Source organism: Ambystoma mexicanum, chromosome 3q, assembly GCF_040938575.1.
Source record: "Ambystoma mexicanum isolate Mex_15411 chromosome 3q, UKY_AmexF1_1, whole genome shotgun sequence".
Classification (NCBI taxonomy): domain Eukaryota; kingdom Metazoa; phylum Chordata; class Amphibia; order Caudata; family Ambystomatidae; genus Ambystoma; species Ambystoma mexicanum.
In genome coordinates this window covers 61080558-61107362 of record NC_090926.1, presented here as the reverse complement: position 1 = coordinate 61107362, position 26805 = coordinate 61080558, and the positions used below count along the sequence as shown (strand labels likewise).

The 26805-nt window shown below is 45.4% G+C and overlaps 1 protein-coding gene across 4 annotated transcripts in view; it reads left to right on the top strand.

The window, feature by feature from the left end:
• The first annotated feature begins 6953 nt into the window (after positions 1–6953).
• The window catches only part of LOC138582114 (lactoperoxidase-like), a 464456-nt gene continuing 444604 nt past the window's right edge, over positions 6954–26805 (top strand). For 3 of the 4 annotated variants that reach the window (XM_069653095.1, XM_069653094.1, XM_069653093.1), the window contains exons 1-3: positions 6954–7096; positions 12565–12642; positions 15155–15257. In XM_069653095.1, coding sequence (XP_069509196.1) covers positions 7003–7096; positions 12565–12642; positions 15155–15257 — 275 coding nt within the window. In that variant the 5' untranslated portion in view covers positions 6954–7002. The remainder of the gene's footprint in view (positions 7097–12564; positions 12643–15154; positions 15258–26805) is intronic. The other variant, XM_069653096.1, reaches the window with a different exon arrangement.

The window sequence follows — 26805 nt, the reverse complement described above, 5'->3', positions numbered from 1 at the left end:
AGTCAACAGTAGGTACTGGTGTAGGGTAAGGAAGAACCGAGGGTAAGACCGATGGATGGAACCCCTGGCTACAATAAAAGGGGCTGTTCAGTAGCGCTGAGTGTTCGGAGTTGTTGTAAGCAGATTCCGCAACGGGTATCAGGAGAGACCAGTCATCCTGGACCTTGGTGGCAAAACATCAGAGATATTGTTCCAGGGTCTGATTTGCACGTTATGTGGCTCCGTTGGTTTGGGGGAGATATCCTGAAGAGAGGGCACGTTGGATTCCTAGTACCCGACAGAGGTGTTTCCAGAATTGTGAAATGTATTGGGGACCCCGGTCAGATATGATCTTGGAAGGAAGCCCATGTAGTCGGAATATGTGTTCCAGAAATATTCCAGCTAGCTCTGAAGAGGAGGGTAGTTTCATCAGTGGCGTAAAATGGGCCATATGGGTAAACAAATCTATGGTGACCATGATGGTAGTATATCCTCGGGAAGGTGGAAAATCCACTATGAAGTCTGTAGCGATGATTTCCCATGGTTTAGAGGGTAGAGTGGGCTGCAGAAGAAGACCCGCCGGTCTCTTGTTATCAGGTTTATTTTGGGCACAGGTTATACAAGCCTGGATGTATTGCTGCACGTCAGACTTCATTTTAGGCCACCAGAACTGTCTCTGTATAAGACGGAGGGTGTTGGTGATACCTCGATGCCCGGAATGGAGTGTGTCATGACAAAGGTTTATTATTTTTTGCTGTAACTTCCGTGTAGGAATGAGTAGTGCATTGTCCTTGAATAAGTAGCCTTCCTTGGCTCTTAATTTCCAGAGATTTTGTGTTGAAATGTCCTTCCATAATTCCGAGGATTGAGTTTGCGATCAGACTTCTTCCAGGAGATCAACTGCTTGGGCTACGAAGATCGTGGGAGAGAACATTTTAGGAAATGCCTTATCTTCAGTGGTCACGTAGTCAGGACGGCGAGACAAGGCGTCAGCGATCAGGTTCTGTGATCCAGGGACATGGGTAATGTGTAACTGATACTGGGCAAAAAAGTAGGCCCAACGTGGCTGACGACTGTTCCTGCACTGCAGTGACTGTAGAATCTGAAGGTTTCGATGATCAGTACGGACTTGGACAGGATGTCTGGCTACCAGAAGTAGGTGTCGCCATTCAGTGAAGGCTTGGCGAATGGCTAAGAGTTCCTTTTCCAGGACGGAGTAGTGCGTTTCACTAGGAGTTAAGGTTCTTGACAGATAAGCAACGGGGTGTTCCAAATCGTCCTCCATCTTCTGCTTCAACACTGCTCCTATAGCGTAATTAGAGGCATCCGTTTCCACTAAAAAGGGTCGACTTGTATCGGGTTGAGCCAAAATGGGAGCTTGTGTGAACTCAGTCTTTAAACGCTGGAATGCTGTTTCTTGTAATGTTGACCAGACAAATGGGGTGTCCTTCTTTAGCAGAGCCACTATGGGTTGTACAATCTCGGAAAAGGTGGCTATGAACTTCCGGTAGAAATTGGCTAGTCCTAGGAAGGATTGGATTTGTTTCACGGACGTGGGAGTAGGCCAGGCGAGAATGGCCTTTACTTTTGAAGGGTCCATGCCAATCCCCTCTGGACTAAGGATAAATCCCAGATAGTGCACAGAGGTAACGTAAAACAAACATTTTTCAGGCTTGGCTAAGAGGTGATGTTCCCGGAGTCTTTGTAGAACTGCCTTAACATGTCCTTCATGCTTCAGAGGGTCCTTGGAAAAAATCAATATGTCGTCCAGATAGACAATGACAAAGAGAAACAACATATCAGAGAACACCATATCCATAAAATGTTGGAATACTGCTGGGGCATTGGCTAGTCCAAAGGGCATGACCAGGTACTTGTAGTGGCCAAAGGGTGTTCGAAGGGCGGTCTTCCACTCGTCTCCTTCCCGGATACGGATCAAATGGTCCCCCTGAGATCCAATTTGGTGAATATTACGGCTCCTCTCACAGCTTCCAGGATATCCGAGATCAAGGGCAGAGGATACCGATCCTTGGGGGTGCATTGATTTAAGCCTCTATAGTCGAGGCAAGGTCTGAGTTCCTTGGTATCCTTCTTGGGAACGAAGAACAATGAAGCACCCGCTGGAGATTTTGAGGGTCTTATGGTGCCGTTTTCAAGAGTAGTATCTAGGTATTCCCGAAGGGCCTTTTTCTCGGATTCGGAAAGAATGAACATTCTGCCGAAAGGAATTACAGCTGATGGATCCGTATCTATGGCACAGTCTTCAGGCCTGTGAGGGGGTAAGGCCTGAACTATGGCAGTAGAAAATACATCAGCATATCCCTGATAGGCCTCTGAAACTTGTATGATATTGGAAACCATGAGTGGTGTTTCTTGGTCTCTTGGTGGTTCTTTAGGAGTTACCGAGGAGGGATCCAGGGATAGACAGTGGGACATACAGAACTCTGAGCCCAGGAATAATGATCCTGCTGTCCAATTGATATACGGATTGCGCTTTTGTAACCCGGGCATACCCAAAACCATGGGGTAATGGGCTGACTTAATGATGTCGAATGTAATCCGCTCTTGATGATGGTTTATGGAAAGTTGGATCTCTTTAGTCTGCAGGCTTATGGGTCCTGAAGAGAGGGGTCTTCCGTCAATTGCTTCCACCGGCTGCATGGTGTTTCGTGTCTCGTACGGAATATGATGACTAACAACCCAGTCTTGATCAATGAAAATTCCCATAGCTCCGCAGTCCACCAAGGCCAGAATGGGATAGGTCTTGTCTTTGGAGGGCGACAGGAAGGCCTGTAGTATCACCAAACTGTTTTGTCCAGGAGAGTTCAAGGATGGAATTGATGTGGAGCAAACATCTCTCTCCCGAATCTCTGCTCCATTTAAGATCGGGAGCTGGCGTCTCCCGAACGCCGAGGAGGTGCCAGAGGACATTCTCTGACCAAATGTTTGTCTGAAGCACAATACATACACAAACCCGTATGGATCCTTCTCAATCTTTCTTGAGGTGATATGGGTCCGCGAAAGGCTCCAATTTGCATGGGTTCAGGTTCTGGGGCTGGACTTGGGTTTGCGTCCGTTCTGGCTGTGCTCTCAAAGGACGTCTTGGGTGGGTTTCCCTTGGATTTCTTCCTTTCAGCCTTCCTTTCCTGGATGCGAAAGTCTATTTGCAAGGCCAGGTCCATTAGTGCTTGGAATGAATTTGGTCTGGCCACCCTGGCCAGTTCATCCTTGATCTCATCATCTAGGCCTCTCCTGAATAGGGTAAAACTAGCCTCAGAGGACCAGTCTGCTTCCTTAGCCAATTGTTTAAATCTGGTCACATAAGTGAGCATATCTTGGGAGCCCTGTTGAAAGTCCAGCAAGCGTTCTTGGGCAGTATAGACCTGCTCTGGACGGTCAAACATGTCTTTAAGGGCCTGTATGAACCCATCGTAGTCGTCTAGGAGGGCATCGCCGGAGTTAACAAGGGGTGTTGCTCAAGTTAAGGCGTTGCCGGAAAGGTGGGATATGATGAAACCACCTTAGCCCTAGGAGTCGAGAAATAATAGGGCTTAAAGGTAAAGTGGACCAGGCATGAATCCAGGAATCCGCAAAGTGTTTTTGCCGAACCATCAAACTTGTCAACAATACCGCCCAACAGGGCACCCTCCTTTGGAGCAGAATCCCGGGATAAGACCAATTGTTTGAGCGCAGCGTTTTCCGCCTTAAGATTTTGAACCTTGGTTGATAATTCTTGCATGCGTCGCATTAAGTCCTGCACAGCGGCTTCCATCTCGTTTTTAGGTTCGATCGGGTGGTGTCTCAAACTGTGAAGGAGTTCCCCCCTTCTCACCTGGGTCCGGTGTTTACCGGTGTCTTCGATCGCTGCTTTCTTGCGAACGCTCCTGGTCTTGAACAGCGCTGTTCGAGTCTCGTCTGGTTCCAGGTTGCGTTTAGTTCCGGGATCGCAGAGTCCAGGAATCCATAGAGACTGGAAAGGCTTAGAAATGCCCGGAAACAGGAAGGGGGAAAGGGACAGGAGTGGGTAATAGCACTGGGACAAAGGAAACAATACCGCAAGCTACGAACACACGTCTGGGCTACTCCGCAATAGCATTGAATCGCGCGGAGCTGCGGAAGGCGCGGTCTATAACTAGATCACGCCGCGTTCAGCGCATGGAGCGAGCAAGGGCTTCAGCTCTGGACGGATATGTTGGAAGTAGTACGGAATGTAAGCCCCGTTGAGACGAGGACCAGGAGGTCCAAAAGGGGCATGATCTGAAGTTCATGACACCAATTTTCAATAAAAATAATCAATGTATGTATCGACGATATCTTTTGCAGAAAGGTACAGCATTAATAGATCAGCTAAAGAAGTGGACAATAAATTTGGGAAATTCTCTATAAATCCTCTTTTGCAGTATTTTAAGATTAAGGTCACCCCAAAGATTTTGTATGGAATAGACATTTTTCCTGATGTTGCATCTATTGAAATCTTGAAAATAAAGTCTAAAATGCTAAAAGCAATTATGTACTGGCTTCCTAATTCAGTCCCCACTAAAGCTCTACATTATGAGTTGGGACTCCTTACGCGCAATTTTTGGATTCTGTGGCGTAAACTGTCCCTTTACAGAAAACTCATTGAAGGCTCGGGGGACAATTTGTACAGAATTGTGGGACGAGGTTTCCAGGGTGGTAATTGAGGACTCGAACATCTGTTAAGATTGGAGCAGTTGAGCAAAGAAACTATGAGATCCTTGGGTGTTGGTATTGAGACCTTGATTGACAACCCTTTGCATGTAAAAAAAAACTATTACAATATGCATATTAAAGGTTGTTAACACTAAGCTTTACTGTCAACTAGTAACCCACCAAAAGGCGGTTGGTCACCTGGAACCTTACCTGATAAAATATCCTAGTAGGGCTGTTCGTAATGAGATCATGAAATGTAGGCTCAATGTTTGTCATACAGGAGATATTCTTGAGATACGCTCTGGGAAAAGACAGGGAGAACCATATAGCCTGGAATTTCTATGTAGGTTCTGTCATCATTCTAAGGAAAAAGAAACATTACGCCACTTTCTGTTCGACTCTAAGTCTCTTATGTCAGAACGAATTGAATACTTTTCCAAATGTGTAAATAATACTGAGTGGGTTCTTTCTGATACCCTTTGGTGGGAGATGTTGCATGGGTCCGGATTATCTCTGAAGATAGCTGTAATACGTTTTTTGAAGTATTTGTGTGATGTTCTATAACTTGCTATAAACACTTTTTTTTAAGACGTGGAAACGCTGAACTAAGATCAAATAGGTAGATACAGTGACTACTTCTACATGAGGTATGTGGTAATTTTGTGGAACTGTAATAATGTTTAAATGTTCTCTATTTGTGATGCTGCTGATTTGAAACCCTTTGTAATATGGACGTCTATGTTTTTGAGGACTGTACTCCTAATCTATGTTTTATGATTGTCTGGTGTTTTATTGATTTTATTTTGGACTATTATTCTCTTAAACTTTATAAAGGTTTGTTTCAAACAAAAGAAAAAGAAAAAAAAGAAAAATTAAAAAAAAGTTAAAATACAGCAGTAATGCTATTACCGCTGCATTACCGCTCCACCCAATCCCCAGTTTGGGCGCAAAGTTGCGAGATTCATGTCTGCTGACTTTCCGCCCATTTTCATCGCATTTATGTGGCAGAAATGCCTGGTAGAGTCCCATGGACTCTGAATAAAATGGGGATTTACAGCCTTGCTGCCACTCGGGTTCCGGCGCTAAAAGTGCCGTACCGAGTTGCGGTAACGCTATTTGCTTTGGGTGTTATCCCGACGGATTTACTGCCGGGATACCACCCAACTCGTTATGACCTTAGTCTCTAGTTTTTTAACATTCTCTCTACTTGCTCTTATGTATTGCCTTTAATGTATGTGAGCTAATTTGATCTTATGTGTAACACTACAATAGAGTGTATAACTAACTGAACCAATCTGCCAGCTCAACCCACTAGGAGTGGAACCTGACTGATCGGGTAATTTACCCATTTAGAGAGTTGGAATGTTTTTCCCATTACGATAGATCTCTCCACAACCCTCATCAGAGGGCTGTGAAAAAACTCCCAATACCAGGTCTGTCAGACCCCCAGCACCTCCACAGAGCCTACCCATGCCCCCTAGTCTCCGCCCGTAAACCCTTTGTTAGCCATAGAGACATACAGTGAGACAAGGAGACGGAGGGAAGGAGAAAAACAGAGAGTGAATAAGAGGAAGAGATAGATCGCGTATGATACGCTGGGTACAGCCAGAAAAAAAACGCTGAAGTGTTGCAACCACAATTGCAGTCGTGACATTTTATTTGCATATTACTAAATCCGTAATAATGATTTTAAACTTTTTGCTTCCTGCTAATAACTTGTTTTGACTCAAGACAGCACTGTCGCCTCCCGAGGCCACCATGACACATTATGTGGGCTAATAACACCCTTTCCACACAAGCAGAAACTGAGCAGCAAGTGCCTGGCTGCAGAGATTCCCGCCAGCACGATGTGAATGCAGAAACTGAAAAGCAAATGGTGGACAGCTCAATGGGCAATCTTCGCATAGCTCCAAAGGCGACCCCCTCTGCCCCCCACCCCACACACGCAACGAAATGCCCTTCTTTCTCACTGTTAATTGGGAGGTCTGCTCATTGCCCACCCTGCTGTAGGAGAGCCTTTGCATTTGCAAGGGTTCAGGAGCAGATTCAAACTATGGCCTTCGGGACAGCAATTGGGAAATGTCCATTCCACACCTTGACTCACTCCTCGGTCCAAGGGTCACCAGTTGGGCAATGGCCTTGCCTACTCTATCCCCAGGCACTGTCCACACACATGAGGGGCAGTGTTGTGGGGTTGGCAGGTTGGCTTGCTCTGGGCTGGGAGAACGATATTACGACATGGGTGTGCTAACGTTGTTGCAGAAGCAGCAAGGCAGCTTCTCGAATCTAGGCTGGCACTCCCGCGTACGGTATGCCCAGAGGAGGCTGGGCGTTTCCTGCCAGAGCGGTCTGATGGGAGCGGTGTTTCCCAATACATCAAGCACTCTGAATTATAAAAGGGATTGCAGACAACAATCATTCCCACAGAGACACCAAAGGATGGCAGGTAAGCAGGCGGTGTGTGTCTTCAGCTGGGGTCCAAGAATACACCACAAGGGATGTCTGAAAATGCACCGACGCTGGGCCTGTTCGCTGCTCTTAGTTTTGTTCTGTAGTCTGATGAATCTTTAGTGGTATTAGAGGTGTTTGCTGGAATGCAGGGAAAGTGGGGGCATGTAGGACACTTGGCGATTTTCCTGGTGCTTGAAGCAGTGTTTGGTGATATATGTTTGAAGCGTAGAATGTGTCACCTGTTGAAAGTCACACCCCAATCAAATCGCCTCTAGACACTCTCTCTAGATTGACATCACAGCTGGCCTAAAGTTTAGGGAAAATATGTTAGGCCTTGTCAAAGTGATAAGTAGGAGAGAGGGGCCAGACCTGTGTACTAAGACACTAGGTCCAGACAATGATGCCATTGGCAGTAAGAGTGCCAGGTGATATGACAGGTGTTTCATGACAGAAAGTGCTTGGTGATTGAGTCCGGTGATATCAGAAGTGCTCAGTGCCTTTTTGGCTGTTAGGTGATATTAGAGGGTTTTGATAGGGGCATGTGCTTCCGTTATTAATGTTTGACGATTTTAACGGTGTACAGCAAGGTTAGTGGCATGCAGAGACATTGCCCGCCATAGCCATGTTTGTTGATACCGGTTGTTTGGTGATATTGTTGTTGTTCGGCATATCGGATTTGTTTAATGATATTAGTGGCATTTTGGAGCATAGGGGTGTTTAGAGAAACCAAGAGTGGGGATTTTAAGGGTGTTGTACGACTGCATGGTAATGTATGTAACCCCTTGTGAAATTGTTGCTGAGTGGTGCCAGCGAGTTTTGATACCAGGGATGTGTGATGAAATTAGGGCTGTGTGGTAAGCTCAGAAGTGTTTGTTCAAATGAGGTGGTGTTTGGTGAATTTAAGGAAGTTGGGTAATATCCAGTGTACTGCTATTATGAGTATTTGGTAATATATGGGGTTATTCTCGAGTCCGCCCAAGCGTCACAAAAAGGAGCTGCAGACAGGCACGACGATGATACACTCGTCCTGACACCTTTTGTAAGGCTCACATGGATTTCCACTGCTTCTGCAGGACAGTGGGGGCATGGAACAGACTTCACAGGTGCGCCTCACATTCCCAATCCAACCACGAATACTTTGGTTTCACGCCAACATAACATATTGATGCTGGAGTGAAAGTAATGGATTCATTTGGAATCCACTTGTTTTTAGCACCTGCTAAAAGGATGCAGATTCCATAGGAGTCATATTGAAATCGCAGTGCAATGCTGTGACACTGTTCCCTAAGCGTAGTGTAAACAAGGTGTTTGCAGGCATTTCGCATGTTTTAACAGTTTTCTTTCCCCAGCGCGTTTTGTAAATGATGAAAACCACAAAGAGGGGTTGCCAAATGCATCATGGTACAGACATTGGCGGTCCCTTCTCTGCAATTAGCACGTTTTGAAAAAATTACACCCTATGTGTGTTTGGGTGATTTTATTTTTGTGTTTGGGGATATCGGAAGTGTTTCATGATATTTTAGGCATTTGGTGATATTATAAATGTTTGCTATTATTAGATTTTATATGATTGGTTTGTGACAGTGGGCCTCATTCCGAGTATGGAGGTAGTCATGGCGCTCTTAGCGGCATGACTACCTCCAATACCGGTCCCGAGTCCGCCCTCGTTCAATGGGGACTTACCGGTCTATTCTGACCTTTGCGGGACCGGTAAGTCCCCATTGAAAATTCCATTCCCCATTCCCATTTGAGCCCCCATAGGGCTCAATGGGAATGGGGAGGGAGCTAATAACGGTACCGCAATTTGCGGTACCGTTATTTGCTCCCTTGTCCCTTTGCGGCTCCCGCTAAGGGACCTCGGAATAGGGCGCAAAGGGATTATCTGCACCGATGTCCTTAACAGTGCCCGGTATGCCTTTGTGCCCACCTCGTAATGAGGCCCAGTATGTTTCTTGATTAGAGGTGTTTTAGTGATAGTAGAGATTGTTACTAAGATATTTGGGGTTTTGATCATTTCACATGCATTTGGCATGATTAGGTGCTGCATTGTGACATTAGGAGTTTTTGGTGATAAACACAGTGTGACGGATTGCCATTTGGCAAAGCAGTAGAACTGACTTTTAAAATTTTGATTTATTCAATAAAATTATATGGGAAATTTTATCTCTGGAAGCGTAATCTGCCAATCAGATTCGCCTTTGAAATTAGCATGCCAAAAGCAAAGTATGTATCTGTGCCCTGCTGCATCAGCATTCTGATCTGTAGTGCCTGCTCTACCAGTGGGGTATTAGAGCAGGTTCAGAGGTCACATGCGTTCATGTGACGGCTGCAATAACAGCCAAGGCACAGCAGCACAGGGGTGGCTTTTAAGATATGCACCTCTTTTCCAAAATATTATGATTATGAGTAGCCCATGGTGGTGGAAAGTTAAACTCCGAAAATAAACCATGCCTGAGGTAGGGCATGGTGCATGGCACTGCTGATAATCATTGCAGTCACATTCAATTTGATATCACACATGTGTTAGCTCCCGTGAGCCAGCTCAACTGTGGAAGTTGACATGTATTTTGGCCAGGCAGGCTGGTCTGGTCCTGTCAAGTGACAGGACAGGATCCTAAATGGCTATGCCTATTCTTTGATCTATTTGTGAGGGTAGGTAACACCCTCCCATAGAGACAGCCACTGAACGGGAATCTGTCCTGGACCCATGAATCAAAGGATCACACCCATTTAAGGGTAGTAGCCTCACACCAGGGTACTGCATACCAAAGGGGCATTTGATCCTATTGAGAAGGGAAGGGGTGGGGTAAGTGTAGACAGGGAATGTTCTGTACAGTTGGGGGAAGGTTCCACCATCTTGTTTCTTTCTACTTCTGCCTCTCTTTCCTGTCCCCTGCACTTCTTCTAGCACAAAGCACATTGGGCGTGATGTCATGAGGGAAAGGTCCACTTCTATCAAGAACAGGGATCGGATCACAAAAAGAAGGCTACTTTTAGTCCAATCACCTATGGACTTTTACCTTTAAAAGAAGGGGTCTCACGCCACTTCTTGGATTCACTTTTGGACAAGAATTCATTGGACCTCTGTTGCGAGAGTTGATCTTTCCAAAGACCTCCACCAGCAAGGTGAAGACTGTGTGTTCAAGGCAGAGGCAAGCTCTGTTCCCTAAACATCCACAGGACCACTGGGGGTGACTTGGTGTTGGAACAAGACCTGCCTCTCTACCAGTCACAATGGTACCCAAAACCTCACTGCAATGTTGGACACATGCAGTTGTGGACAAGTTGCCATAGTGTTTGGGAGAACAAGAACAAGGACTAAAACTTACCCTTTAGCCCCTGGATTGAGACTCACTGAAACCAGTGGAACAAATCAGCCAGGAAATCTGCGTTCCTACAGTCAAACCAATTGACATCATGACTCTGGCCCTTTTGACACCTTCGAGCCCACAGTACCCTCCGGATCTGCTGTAGGTACTCTATCTCCTTGAACCTCTGTACAGCATGTTTGAACCTGTTTGCCGCCGCACCACATTAGCCAAGCACGTTGTTGCCTTTGTTAGAATGACATACTCGTCATTTCATCTTCCCCCTTCATACCGCCGCTTGAACTGCCAGCATCCCCACTGCCGATTTCAATCACCAGTCGAACTGGCCTTGGTGGTACATCAAGCCCGATCATCAAATGTGCATTGAGCCGCTCAAATCAAACTGCTGATCCAGTTTCCAGCATCTTCACCGCCAAACAGTCCAACAAACTGAACCTGGTGGCCCTTACTATAAACAGCCCCTCAAGTACTCTATCAGATCAGACAATTCAGTGGAACTGCATATCCATTCTCCAGCATTCTCCAGCATCATCACAGTCGAACTGACTGTCAAACCAACTCAGGTGGCCCTTACCATTCAACCTTTTTAAACATTGCATTAGAAATGCAGCAAGCCCTGTACAAACCCAGCTCAATGCCACTCCCCGTTTAGAACAGTGTGACTGCTGCTCCCGAACTTGCGAACTTCACCTTTAAACCAGTTCACCATCGCTAGCTGAGCGTGTTGCCCGAGATGGAAACTGAAGCTCAAAGTTGCACCTTTAAACTGCCTCTTCGAACCGCCAGCATCTTCGCTGCAGATCTTCATCAGCAGTTGACCAGACCCTGGAAGAACATTTGAACTGCAATCTTCAAACACTGCACTCGAGCCATTCGACACCAACCCTGTATCCAGTGTAACTAACAAACCAACACTGTTGGCCTTCACGAGCCGCACTTCTTCGAACTGCATCAAACTTCAGCTCGACCTTAGCTTGATGCCTGCTCCCCATCTGGAACAATGCACCAACCCGGATAAACCCGATTCACACTGCTTGAACAGCACCAAAAAAGCTGCTTCGATGTCGTTGAACCGTCAAGAACCATAAGAAGATACTACTGACTCTTAACTGTCCCCTTGGTTCAGTTCCTGAGCCCTAGAGACTGATTTGGTCACTAATTCCCTTCTTACATTCAAGATACATATCCTTTTGTAAGATCATTGTAGTGATTACTTACCTGACACCCTTGATTAATTACTCACAGTGCTTCAATATATTATCATTACTTATTATCTGTTCTTATCCCGGGTTGGGTTTAGTGTACTATTTGTCTATTTAGTTATTTTTGCAGATGATGTGTTTTATTAAAGTATATCTATTTTTATAGAGCCTTGACTGGACATTCCATTTATTTAGTACTGTCCTACTTTGCTGCTTGGGTCGCTACTGAATCACATTCGCACCCCTCTTTTAAGAGCATAGCCTTCCCCCAGCCCATGTTACCACAAAGGGCAAAGGAGGTATATGTCTTAACTGTGCCTGTTTTACCTTTTTGATTGTGTTGGCTCTTGGTTTGTAACAGTGTGAGGGCTAGGTGGGAATTTTAGCCTCTACTCATCCTTGTACTCCTGCAGGGCAGAATACAATTTGTCACACAAAGGATAGGAATAAAGGTAGTGTCTGGCACCATTAGTAATATTTGTTAATATCATGGATGTTTGGTGGCAGTATGGGTGTTTTGGATGTTGATGGTATTTTGTGATAATCTTGTTCTTTGATGATTTTAGGGGTGTTTGCTGATGTTAGAAGATGTTGGTTACATTTGGTCTGTTTAATAGTTTGCTGGTTGGTGTATGGCATTGCGGGTGTTTGGTTATGTTGGATGATTTTAAAGATATTGGGACTTTGGTGAATGTATGTTGGCTCCTACGTCCCTTGTGATAGAAGTAAGGGTGAGTAGTGATGTTCATCGTCCTTTGTGGTTTCTGGAAAGCCTTGAAGAGTCTCTCTTGTCTTCATCCTATGATTTCCAGCAGGAGTGTTGGGCATTATTGTCATTTTAGAGTTGTTCCTCATAATTACATTTGGCTGGAGCAGGATAATCCTTGTTTTAAACTCCCACTTGACTCTTCTGATTGTTCTGTTTTCTTCAGGGATGGCACGTACTGCACTCATCTTTGGATTCCTGGTGATCGTGACTCAGCTGCCGAAGATCAAATCAGCTGATGGAGGTAATGTCTTCTACAGCAGCAAACCATCTATTGTATCTGCACTGGTCTCAATGGTCCTTGGGAATCTCATTGCCTGCTCTTGTTTCTGCTGTGATGGTCAATTGAGCCTGCACTTGTAAGACCTTGTATTGTGTGTCCTGTGAGTTCTCACTGCCCCCATGACAAATCCTTGTCTACTGACGTGCTTCTTGGGGGTGCTCTATAGACCCCTTAAATTATCCTGGCCTCTTTTGTTTCTCCTGTGACACCTTCTGCTCTTAAATCTTTTCATGGGATCGAATTGTGACTGTTCTAAACTAAATGCACACGGGATTGATCATGAACCTCAATTACCAGATATCACTTATTCAAGTTTCTAAAAATGAGTGTCAGATCCGCGAGTGAACACAAGAGAAATATATGGTTTGTTTCCAATATTGTTTATAAAGGTTACACTCTGTCAGGATGTATCTCCTTCTTTCACAGTTCAGTACAGAAACTTTGTAGTTTCGAGGCTTTTCTCAGCCATAGTCACAGTTTCAGGGGGATTATGAGACTCCTCCTCGCTAGCCTTACGTAGGCCTATCTCAGTGCACCGGACTAGTGAGACTTCTCTGTCCTTCGGTGTACTATCACCTTTCTTAGTTCAGGAGGCTAATGAACCTCTCTGTCTCTATACTGACGTTGGCCTTCACTCTTCAGGATGGCAAGAAGCTGGCAGTCTTGACGGTCACATCACCCTTTCTCAACCCAGGCAGGATGATAGTGAAACTGCACTTTCTCTAGGATGAAGTCAACCTTTGCCTGTTCTCGATGAGAAAGAGTTGTCACTAACATGAGGCTTTTATTGGCCATTCTCATACCAGGATTGGATGAGGGACTCCAACAGTAAGGCCTCCTCAGCCCTTGCTAGGATTCAGGTTTGGGTGACCGACTCCAGCAGTAGGGCCTCCCCAGTCCTTCCCAGGACTCCGGGTTGGGCGAGTGACTATATCAGTCTCCAGGCTTCTTCAGCCCTTTCCAGGATTGAGGGATAAATATGAGACTCTGCGGTAGTCATTATTGTGCGTAATATTTGTGGATGCACTTGTTTTTAATAGAAGATGTTTTGACCAGAATTTTTTACTAAATCGCACCATTATTTTAAACTTTTTCTCTCAGGGCACCAGCCATACTCCTCTCTCTACCTCGGAATCCCCTTAATATACATGCCAGGGAGTTGCACAATTTCTACCACACATTGGAAACTAAATACTCTGTATAGAGAGGCCCAAATATGCATTTTCCTGCTGCCACACAAATCTTTAATATCACTCTGGTCCTCCTTACTACTGAATGAGCATCCAAAAGGTTGGCGACCTTGTTGTACAACTGGGGTGGGGCCACACGGCAGGGTCCAACACCCGCGAATGCATGAATTACTTTCCAGAAAGTTCCACATTTAGGGCCTGATTCACAGAACGTTTTCCTTTGGGATTGCGCCATTAGAACACACTTCTCTGAAACAGGCCCTTTGTGTCTAAGATTGTTTTGCACAGATCTTTGATCCACAAAATACAGTTTGTAAGTTTTACTTCCTGGATCCAATGAGGAAAAGATGACCCGCAAGTTTATAAAGAGGGTGCTTTGCCTGTTCCGGGGGAGAATCGCAGTGGGGTGGATTAGAAAGTAAATTCCCATCAAGGCCGTGATGACAGAACCAGAGGTGGCGAAATAGGATGAAGCGGAGCTGGGTGTAGAAAGCAACATGCCAGAGCAGAGTATACCGATCTGCGAGCTGCTGTCCTCCCTAAATCAGATGCCACCTGGGCAGGCAGCTTGGGAGGCACTGGCTGCTGGCTCCCTGTAATGCCATGGTTAGTGGAAGCGCAAAGGCGCAGAATATGGGATGGAATGGGCCGAGAAGGACCAGAGTAGCCCCATGCAAACGCATGGAATGCATTGATCCCTGGACCCGAAAGCTTGTGAAGTGAGATTCTGGGCCTCATTACACGGATGGCGGTATTAGCACATGGACCAAGGTGCTTTTAGCACCTTGGTCCATGCCGGCAAAATACCGGCACCGCCTTGGTGGAAGGGGGAATTACCGCCCCATTCCAAGGTTGGCAGGGCGGTAATTCCCCCTTCCACCACTGACCTTCCCCATTCCCATTTTTGCCCCATAGGGCATAATGGGAATGGGGAAGGTGCTAATTACGGCACCGCAATTTTGCGATGCCGTAATTAGCACCAAGGTCCCTTAGCGGGTTGGTGGCGTTAAAGAACCAACCCGCTAAGGAACCTCGTAGTAAGGCGGTAATGGTTAACGGTCACCGTTACCATTAACGGTGACCGTTAACCATTACCGCCATCCGTGTAATGAGGCCCGCTGTCTGATAAATATCTGTTTATCGATAAATACTTGCTCACAATAAATCAATAAAGGCATTTAAAAAAAGAGTGTTCTAAACAGTTGGCATCGTACAATTTGAATGATGTATTACTTTCTCAGGCTTCAACCTGGTCTTGTCTGATTTCTGTGTGTTTTGAGCAGATGGCAACGTTCCGCGGACAGTCGACGATGCTACCATCCTTCAAGCTACTGAAGAAGCCAACGCAAATGTGCAACAGATCCTGAACGCAAGACTGGAGAGCGCGTAAGTCACCCTTAAGGGAAAGGCGGAGGGAGGGAGGGAATAAAACGAGAATGTGAGCATTCTCATAGCAAAGAGTCGCTGTGAGCAATAGAAGGTACGGGCGATGAACGTAGTCAGTGGGAGACTAGGAACACCGGAGAGAGGGCCTGTGAACTCTGCCACATAAGAAGGGTGCATGTGTCAGCATCGGTGCAGTGGCGGCTGGTGAGTTTTTAAGTGGAGGGGCGTAAATATTTTTCCCAAATATGCCCTAACGAACATTTTAAATAATGGGTTAAAATGGTGCATTTTACAACAAACATTTTTGAAAAATTGGGTAAAAAGAAAAACAGTTTGCAATTAGTTTTGTAGGGTAGCGCATGAAGAAAATCAATTCGATGCAAGTCATCAACAGTGCAAAGGAGCATTTTGGCAACACATTTTCTGATGCCCTTGCACACAACATGTGCCAGTATAAAAACATTTCACGCTGGCTGTGCCCATATATTTTCATGCTGGCTGCACCAGCATATGCCATTATTCACATGTAAGAACTCATGTTTGTTGCGTATAGTGCTAGTAATGATACTATAAGAAAACCTGTTGTTCTGCTAATATATGTCAGAACCCCCACAAGATGCCCCTGTTGGATTTACCATTAAAAATGCATGCTGCTGTATAAAAAATATATCCAAACTGGCTGCACCAAAATGCCAGTTTAGCTACATGATAACACTTATCACACTTGCTTTGTCAAAGATGCCCAATATAGGATGTCATGTCACAGTAAGAAATGGCTAGACCGGCTGCACCAAAATGCCAGTCTAGCCACATAATAACATTTAGCATTTTTGCTTTATCATAGTTGCCCAGTAAAAAAAGCCATGCCTACCACCTGGTGTACCAGCGACTGGCATGGTGTTTTTTACTGGACATACATGCCCAGTAAAAAATGCCATGCCTGTCCCCTGGGCCCCCCCAGTGCCTCACATGCACACAATCATTGTGAGTATGTGTGTATGCAAGGCAATGGGGGGCCCAGGGGCAGGCATGGTATTTCTTTACTCAGCATCTATCATAGATGCCAAATAAAAAATACCATGACTGCCCTCTGGGCCCCCCAGTGCCTCACACATATACAATCAATGTGATTATGTGTGCCTGTGAGGCTCTGGGGGGCACAGAGGGCACCCATTTTATTACTTAATAGGCATCTATCATAGATGCCCAGTACTAAAATGGCCCACCTAACCCCCGAACCCTCAGTTCTTCACACACGCACACAATTTATGTGATTATGTGTGTACGAGAGGTGCTGGGGACCCAGGGGGCAGTCAAGGTTTTTTTTTTTACAAGGCAATTTTCATAGAGGACCAATAGAAACATACCATGCTTGTCTCCTGGGCCCCCAAGCATCTCACACATGCACACAATCAATGTGATTATGTGTGTATGTGAGGCGCTGGGGGGCCAGGGGTGCAGGCATGGTATTTTTCTTTATTATACGTTGATCAGAGATGCCCAGTAAAAAGAAATACCATCCCTGTCCCCTAGGCCCCCAGCGCCTCAGAAGGGGAGCTGACTTTGGCCAGTGGGGCAGGGGTTGTGCAACAAAGGCATTTTTTAAATGTAGTTGTTCAGTAGCCCTCTTGCCCCATTTGCCAAAATCAGCTCCCCAGCCCAGCACAAACACACACACACACGCATTCACACACAGCATGCACTTGCTCCTTCACACGAGCACCCATCATCGTACACTCACTCATAACACAGGCATACACGCATCCATAGATCTATCTTTACAAAGGTCTACCGTTCCCCTTATTTTAACATTCCCTCTCTCTCACGGTTAGGGGATAACCAACATTTTCATCATATAAAGGAGACAGAAAATACATTCCCCACTCAACACTGATCTTTACATATCGTGTGATGCTGAAAGACCCTCTTTATACCAATAGTCTTGAAAAAATAGACCTAGTACTTATTTGTTTTTTTATAATATCAAAAATAGTTTATTTTAATAGGTTGAATCACAACCCAACTTGTTCTTTTATAAAACTAACTCTAAAACAGTATTTTCAGTAAAAAGGACCCCACAACACAACATACAGTGGATACATTTACAATACAAATTACTAGTTTCACTCACATCCATTCCTATAACATGACAATACAATACATCAACATATAAAATTTATATAATGATTTAAACATTTCCAATCACTGAGTGTTATTAACTCAGAATAAACAGTCCCGACATGTTTCAGTTCCTCGTGGCAATAAATGCATGAACCTTCTTCAGGGGAAGAACACTTTTAATTTTTTCTCCACCATGTAATCCAGGGCCCCAACAGTACTCTTCAAACCGTACTCCTCACAAGTAGGATTACTGCAGTGTAGGTGTGCCACAGTGCACCCGAATGCCCTCCGACCTCTTTCAATAAGTCCGATACTGTTCTCTAAATGGTTCTATGGTAACCAGGAACCTGATTTCAGCTATTACGCCATGCCACTACTCCTGCGTGGATGAAGAGATTGTTTACATATTCTTCGTCGCTGTTAAATTGTCCAAAAAGTTGTAACGGCGTTTTAGGAAGTCAGACTCCAGACGTTGGAAGGGTTTTTGCGCAGGTGTCTGAGACAACGGGTGGACTATTCTCCAACGATCCGCGTGACCCCAAAGTGCCCACATATTGAATGGCAATACTTTAAAAAAAAAAAAAAAAATTAATAGATTAATAATCTATCATAGATGCCCAGTACTAAAATGGCCTACCTAACCCCCGAACCCTCAGCTCTTCACACACGCACACAATTTATGTGATTATGTGTGTACGCGAGGTGCTGGGGGCCCAGGGGGCAGTCAAGGTTTTTTTTTTACAAGGCATCTTTCATAGAGGACCAATATAAACATACCATGCTTGTCTCCTGGGCCCCCAAGCATCTCACACATGCACACAATCAATGTGATTATGTGTGTATGTGAGGCGCTGGGGGGCCAGGGGTGCAGGCATGGTATTTTTCTTTATTATACGTTGATCAGAGATGCCCAGTAAAAAGAAATACCATCCCTGTCCCCTAGGCACCTAGCGCCTCAGAAGGGGAGCTGACTTTGGCCAGTGGGGCAGGGGTTGTGCAACAAAGGCATTTTTTAAATGTAGTTGTTCAGTAGCCCTCTTGCCCCATTTGCCAAAATCAGCTCCCCAGCCCAGCACAAACACACACACACACGCATTCACACACAGCATGCACTTGCTCCTTCACACGAGCACCCATCATCATACACTCACTCATAACACAGGCATACACGCATCCATACACATATTTAAATAATTAACATAAAGGTACCTTCTACCCCAGTCCTGATGTTTCCTCCCAGCGGTCCTGGCAAGAGGTTCCTGGTTCCTGCACATGCGCGCATGTTCAGGGGTAATGGTGAAGAAGCTCCCTGCTCCGGCCTGCTTCGTTTGTCGGTGCGGGGAAGAGCAGGAGCGCCCCCTCGCACGTACAGAAATGCAGTTCCCCAGCCAGCATTTCCAGTGGGCTATGCAAGGTTGGGGAAGCAAAACCCCCAGTCTCATTGAGCATGTGCGGCTGGGGAACAGAACTATGAAAAGGCAACTGCGTATCCCTTTGGCAGTTCAGCCAGTCCAGGAGCACTCCCTTTGCTTCAAAAATCAGACAAGGGAGTGCTCAGTGTTTATACTGGCCTGGCTTCTCGGTCCCTCCATAATGGAAGCGGGGGCTGCTGGGTCTGCGCCCTCTCACCCATTACGGATGAGCCAACACTGGTATAGATTTTGTTTTTACTGGGCGGGAAGGGCTTTCCACTGCTACTGTCATGGAAGTGAGTGGCAGTGATCATTGAGAGAGAAGGTTGAGGGGGCTGCAGAGCCAACCATTGAATAAAGGTCTGTGATTACTGGAAGCAGGCGGCAGGGCACCTTGGCCACAGGAAAAGGGACAGCAAACACTTTGAGAGGGCCAGAGTACAGAGAGCCATGGAAGAAAGGGGATATGAAGGCCAGCAGAAGCTTGTAGAAGAGGGGCTCAGAGTCCAGGGGTGTGGCATTTTAATGATGCCTCATTCACTCTGCACTTTCTGTGAAAATAGGTAGCAGGAGACTGTCAGCGTGTAGCACCTGTTATTTGAACCTGATAGCTTGTAGGCAGATTCCGGGGAAGTTGTGCAAGGGAATACGATACGGGGTGTGCTGCGATCTCGTTCCTCACTTGCCATGTCTGGTGGGCATGGACGAGGCTCCATGCACTTTTTGCCTTTACACTGTGCGTGTTGCACAATGGGTGGCACCAGCTGGAGTCTGTGGAGGGGGTTGGAGGGCTCATTTTGTCCTTTTGCTAGCAGCCGTGGCCTGGGAACCAAAATTGACCCTGGAAAGGTTTTTCAAAGTGGGCACATATTACACAAAGCGAGTAAGCCCAACCCCTCCATGTAGGGTTTGCTAGGGTTCTCCAAAAGAACATTTTTGAAAACATTTGTTGTCCCTATACAGGCATTGAAATACAGTTAAAAATAATTGATATAGAACATTTGTTAAGAGTGAGGAGCATACTAGAAACTTTATAACACATTGTTTTCTTCAAAAGGATGTGTGGCATGTGGAGAGATGGAAGGAAGGGGGTGGCACGAATAAGAGAGGGGGCAAGAGGAGCAGAAAACAAGATTATCCACAGAAACCAAATCAAAAATCTAAACACAAATTACAAAACTAAAACAATAATCGAAGAACAAATGAAATAGGGCTGAAAGCACCCAAAAAAAACGAGGACCGTGAGAAGAATCACCAAGGGAAAGGAAGGAAGGAGATAAACATCGACCGTCTCAGAAGTCATGAAATAGAGAAAAGTGAAAACAGTGGCTGGATTGAATAGCCATATTGGCGCTCCCCAGCCAGTAATATGCAACTGATATAACTACAAACTGGCAAGCAATTGTAGTCCTACTCGTAGGGTAGTCCTGCTCACGTTTGGCCTCCAAAGGGCCTGCATTTCCTTGTCCGTGGCTCCTATGTCCCTGCAGTGCAGTCCCTCTACCTGCTCACAAAAAGTGGCTTCTTGAAATTCGCAGCCCCTGCAGTTGTCATGGTTCTGCTGCTGGTTTTTTCTTCTCCCAGGAAGCTCTAATGAAAGGTGTTTCACGTCGGGAGAGGAGCCCTCCCTGCATGCAGGAACATGCTGCCTGACTCGACGGCCCCTCCTAGTGCGCAATAGCCCAGGTTGCTGCGCAATATCCAGTTGAGCTCTGGCGGAGCCATTCACATCCCACGAGAAAGGGCATCACTATTATACAACTTTATACGTTTAATAGAGGCATGCATGCCACGTCTCTACAGCGATGAGGGCGTCACTTGGTGTCGTGTTGCATGTCTCTCTGGTCTTAATATTCTGGGATATGACTGCCTGATACAAATGTTACGTGACAACTCTGTTCAAATTCAAACCAGTCTATCCAGAAGGCATCAGGCAAACGCAAGTATGGGTGACCAGAAGATAGATCAAACATATAGGATGAATCTTCCAGGCACAAACTCCTATGTTAATATGACACATCTCCCTGCCACCGAGGTGGCCTTCAAATGTAATACAATGCATGCAGCCTCTTTATCGACCAGGGGTCTGTAACCTGTGGCTCTCCCGTTGTTTTGGATTACAACTCCCATGATCCCATTTAATTGATTGTACTGACAAAGGATAATTTGACTTGTCTTGAACATCTGGACGGCCAAACGGTTGCAGACCCCTGTTATAGACCCTACTTGTTCCTACTAATTTAGTGACTTGGTTATTGGGTGTCTTTGATATATTTCATCATTGCATGTTATGGAATCCTAATTTCACATACGAAATAATGATATGTATGGGGTTGCCTGTGTGTCCATGTATGAATGTGTACACAAAGGGTGTATTTGAAGTGTGTATGTCTGGGGTGTGTAGTGGTCAAGTGAAACTTGGCAGGCAACCTTGGCATCCAGCGTGTTCATGTTTTCTTGAGCTGTCTCTTCGCATTATGGACAAAACAAACATGTGCATGTTGTTATGTGGGGCTAGGCACATATAATGGAGCATCCAGCATGGATATGTTTTCTTTCTGTGGCATGACTTTATTATCGGCACAACCAACATAAATGCGCTGTGATACTGGAAATGCATCAGAGGGACCGGGCCTCCTTATCTTTGTCCTTTACTGCTTTTTTATTGTGTGTTCTGTCTGTCGTGTTTTCCGTGCAGGAGTTCATGTGGGACTCCTGGCGGTGCAGCGCTCTCTTTTTATTTGGTGTACACACTCATGGGATACCCTTATGGCCAGTGGTCGAAGTGTACGAAAAGAAGTAGTGGAACTATGTTCCCAGCTGGCCTGCCCCTGCTCTTCACAAACCCCAGTGCCACAACCCCTCCCACACACAGTACACCCCCAAAAACACTTGCCCCTGCTGTTTAAGGGAACCTCGGTGCAGTACACTGAAAGTGAAGGTTCAACTTCTTCCTACACTTTTATTTTAAAACAAAACCATTCTGGAACGGTTTCTTTTTAAAATAACAGTATAGGATCTGTAAAAGGTAATTTAAAAAAGTATAGGAGCACCGCTCCCGACCACTCCCGCTCACTTCGACCACTGCTTAAGGCACCCATGGGTGGGGGTACAACCCTGTGCCCCTAGTGTATGTTTTGGGCACCTGTGTGTGGCCCAGAAAGCGGGGTATGGGCTGGTTGCAGCTCCATGCTGAATTTGTCAGGTGCTCTGAGTATCCCCCATTTTGGGATACCATTGATATCAGTTGATTCCTGATAGGAAATAAGATGGCCCCTGTGGCCGTTTGCTTTCTCTTGCCTGTTACCTTGTTTTCCCAAAGTCCTGGGAAGCCCTGACTCTGTCCCTTCCCCCTGACTGGCTGTTGGGTGGAAGTTCCATACATGGTATTGTAGTGAAGTCCAGGCCAGACTGGCTGGAGCCCCACAGTGACTGTATGTTGTGGGTACACCCTGTGGGTGGCACCTGGGTGAATGGAATGTGTAACGAATACTCATTCTGTGTTGTGGATGTCTAGTATCTGGTGTGTGACACAAAGACTGAGACAGCCCTGCCCAAAACTGGTATGAATGCAGTGTGGAGTGTTGAATGGCTGGGTACTTGTCCCAATACACATAACTTGTGTATGAATGAATGGGAGATCAACAGTATATCTGGGGGCCTCTCACTGCTAGAATTCGTTCAGAAGCTGAAGAGAAACTGGAGTTGAAACTGAAGCTTGACCTTGAAGCCCTGCTGGAAGAGAAGAATTGCTGTTGCACTACTTCGCCGATCTGAAAGCGGTTGTGTCTCCAAGAACTGATCCAAGAGAGAACCTGTCAATGCTAGTGAAAATGGATGATAGGGGACTCAACCCCCTCCCTGAACCACAGAAGCCAAATAGATCGACCCTCCCACCGTGGTTTGCACGGGCGCCTGAACTGAGTTGCACAGGAAGCCACGTGGTAGCCAATGGGGGGAAGACGGAGTTAGGGAAAGGGGGTGGAATGACAAAGGAAAGGAGGGGGAGACATAACATGCAAATACAACCGGAAGTACTTTGAAACAATCATTACTCCTATACCTGACCCATCATTCCTGAACACCTGACCTGACCTTTAAAGAACCAAATGAGACCTATTGCGACCTCCTTGTAGAAAACTAAATGAGTCCTAATAACTCAGCATACCCTCACATGTGGCACTGAAAAACACCACCTTAATCACACAGAACATAGTGTTAGATACTCATACATGACGTAATACAAGAGAGAACATATGAGTGTCTCCCTCAAGAAGACTTGGTTTTGTAGCAAGCAGGATGGCACAAACAAAGGGTTTTCCCTTATATGATAACACAAGATTCATGGCCCTGTGGGCACAGTAAAGTGACACACAAACATGGCAATTGATTACATGTAACATGTATCCCTTTTGGCGAAGGAGTCTCTTGTAACGCCCAAATGAAATGAAACTCAAATGTGGTTCTTTACCAACTCAAACCCAGTCATTGCCTTAGCATCTGAACCAACGGATTTAACTGACATAACTTTAAGCCATACATAGTCCACCACGTGTTCCTTCACACGTTAAACTATGCCTTTGCATGAAAATAAGCAGCGTGTAATATATGCATCTGCAATAACACAAAGAAGGGTTTAGGGCACTTATCTGATGGCCCAGGTGCCTCACGAGGACACCCGGACCCTGTAGACTGAAGCCTTAAATGAACGAAGCCGCTCGTAAATCACCGCCGTGGCCCAGTCACTGCAATTTCATGCTATCCTCTGCATCAAACACAGTTGCGAGCCGACAGTCCTTCGGCATCCGGAGAATGCCTGCTGCTTGCTTCACGTTTCCCCAGTGCTGCCACCCATGTTGCTAATCAATAATTATCCGCACAGAGCCACGGGGGGGAGGGGCTGGGGAAGTTAAGCAGTTCCTAATTACCAGCTGGCCAAATGCGCGAACCATAGATCTACAAACACTCCCAAGGCATGCTGGGAATTGTAGGTTTTTCCTCCTTGAGCCCCTTCTTTTGAGGAATGAACGCCGTCCCTTGCCACAAATCACCTTATTTCTGACAGTACCTCCTCTCTCAGGGCCCTTTTCAATCTTCGCTTTCTCCGGATGGCGCAAATAAAATTGGCGCACCAAATGAGGTGCATGAACCACACTAGCTGGTTCCCAAGAACAATCCTCTGGTCCATACCCCACCCATCGAATGAGATACCATAATTTCTTTTGTCTTCTCCTTGCGTTTAGTATTTTCTTCACCTCGTATTCCGCCTGCCCATCCTTGATAATTGCTGGGGGTCTCTGCATTCGCATTCCAGGAACTGCGGGTTTAAGCAAAGACACATGGACCACTGGATGTATCTTCAATGATTGAGGCAACTGTAATTTAACTGCCACCTTAGATATGCATTTAAGAATTGCATATGGTCCAATAAACTTAGGGGCAAATTTACGAGGTCCTCGCAAAGGCAAATTGTGAGTAGACAACCATACCTTATCTCCCACCTTGTACTGAGGAGCCTCTGTCCTTTTCTTGTCTGCATATCTTTTATACTGTTCCTTGGCCTGTACTAAATTGCCTTGTGCCTTCTGTCTGATGGCCAGAAGTAACTGTTTTCTTTCCTACAGCATAGGAATATGTTCCACTTTAGGTAAATACTCAGGTAACATATTTTGCGCTTGGCCGTACAAGCATTAATTCAGGGCCATCCCCAAAGATGCGTGTTCGGTATTATTATATGTGAACTCGGCCAACCATAAAGATTGCACCCATGATTCTCAGCCATCAGCTATGTAACAGCGCAAATATTGCTCCAGTGTCTGATTGACCCTCTCTGTTTGTCCATCCGTCTGTGGGTGATAACTGGTGGACAAGGCACAGTCAATTCCTAACATCTGACAGAAAGCACGCCAAAATTTGGAAGTGAATTGGGGACCTCTGTCTGACACAATGCTCTGGGGTAAACCGTGTAATCTGACCACATGTTGCAGGAACAACTCTGCCAGTTTCCCTGCTCCCGGAATACCTTTACAGGGCACAAAATGGGCTTGTTTCAATAGATAATCCACCACCACCTAAATAGTGTCATACTGATCATCAGGAGGCAAATCTGTAATAAAATCCATGGATATATGTGTCCAAATCTTTTCATGAGTTGGGAGAGGTTGGAGCAACCAAAGCGTTCTTGGTATGGTCAACCTTACTGAGTACACACGTTTCACAATCTTGGATATATTTAATAGAATCCTGTTTCAACCTTGGCCACCAAAAATACCTCTCCAGCATATCTTGTGTCTTTTTACTTCCCGAATGTCCAGCCAAAGGTGAATTATGACACCAATGCATCATTTTATTTTGCAACTCCACTGTGGGTAAATACAATCTATCAGCATAATAGGGAAGACCATTGCAAAAAGTTTCTAATGGATTCTCCCTTCCCCATTTTATTCTTTCCTGTCCTTTCATTTCATGTTTCACTTGTCTTAGTAATTGAGTAATTACAGCTCCCACTACTCTTTCAACTGGAATAATAGTTTTAACCTCGGTCATACTGTTTCAAGATTCTGCTGCTGAGACAAAGCATCCGCTTTTCCATTATTTTTTCCTGGCCTAAAAGTCACCAAAAAGTTAAACTCATTAAAGTACTGTGACCACCGTAATTGCCTGGGACTTAGTGTATGGGCCGTTTTGAAATACTGCAGGTTCTTATGATCAGTAACTACCATCACTTGAGGTTTAGCCCCCAACAAATAATGTCGCCATTCCAAAAAAGCTGCCCTAATGGCCAATAGTTCTTTGTCAGTAATAGAATAATTTTGTTCACAACTCGTAAGCTTGCGAGAGTAGAAAGCCACTGGATGCCACACTCCGTCTTCATCCCTTTGAGACAACACTGCACCCACCGCCATGTTGGATGCATCTGTTTCCACTTGGAAAGGTTTCTCCGGATTCAGGTGTCTCAGTACCGGAGCTGATGTGAACGCTTTCTTCAATTCTTGAAAAGCTTCTTCTGCCTCTGAATTCCAACAGAATCTAGTGGCCTTTCTTAACAACTTTGTGATAGAAATAACAATTTGTGAAAAATTGGAAATAAATCGCCTATAAAAGTTAGCAAAACCCAAAAAGGACTGAATATCCTTAATGCATTGAGGCGCTGGCCATTCAGTAACTGCTTGAACCTTTTTCTTGTCCATTACAATCCCAAAGGGAGTCAAAATATACCCAAGAAATTCCACTTTTGTAGTATGAAAAGCACATTTTTCCAGTTTTACATACAACTGATACTCTTGTAATTTTTTCAGCACTGCTCTAACATGACCTATATGTTGTTCTTCAGAGGATGAATAGATCAAAATGACATCAATATATACTGTGACAAAAACATCCAGAAATTCACTCAATACTTCCTGCATAAAGTATTGAAAGGCTGCCGGGGCGTTGCACAGGACGAATGGCATAACAAGGTATTCAAACAAACCAAATTTGGTCCTAAAGGCCATCTTCCACTCATCCCCTTCTTTCACTCGAGTCAAATGGTAGGCCCCTCTTAGATCTAATTTTGTGTATACCACGGCTGTTTTAACTTGATCCAATAACACTGAAATCAAAGGCAATGGATATCTGTTTTGTACCGTCACCTTATTCAAATCCCGATAGTCAATTCATGTGTTGAGAGTGCCCTCTTTCTTAGGGACAAAGAATAAAGGAGATGATACAGGTGAAGTTGAATGTCTAATGAAACCCTTACTCAACATTTCATCCAAATATTCTTGTAAATGCTGGTTTTCTGTTTCTGTCAAAGCATAAACTCTGCTACAGGGTAACTTTGCCCCGGGTTCCAAATCAATCATGCAGTCGTAGGATCTATGGGGTGGTAACCTGTCCGCTCCCCCTTTGTCAAAGACCTTAGACAAATCTTGATATTGGTCCGGAATACTCCCAACCACTGCTCCCACCTTTTGTGGTTCCGCCACTTGCTCTGCCAAAAATAATGCAGGGCCCATCTCCTCCTCCATGTG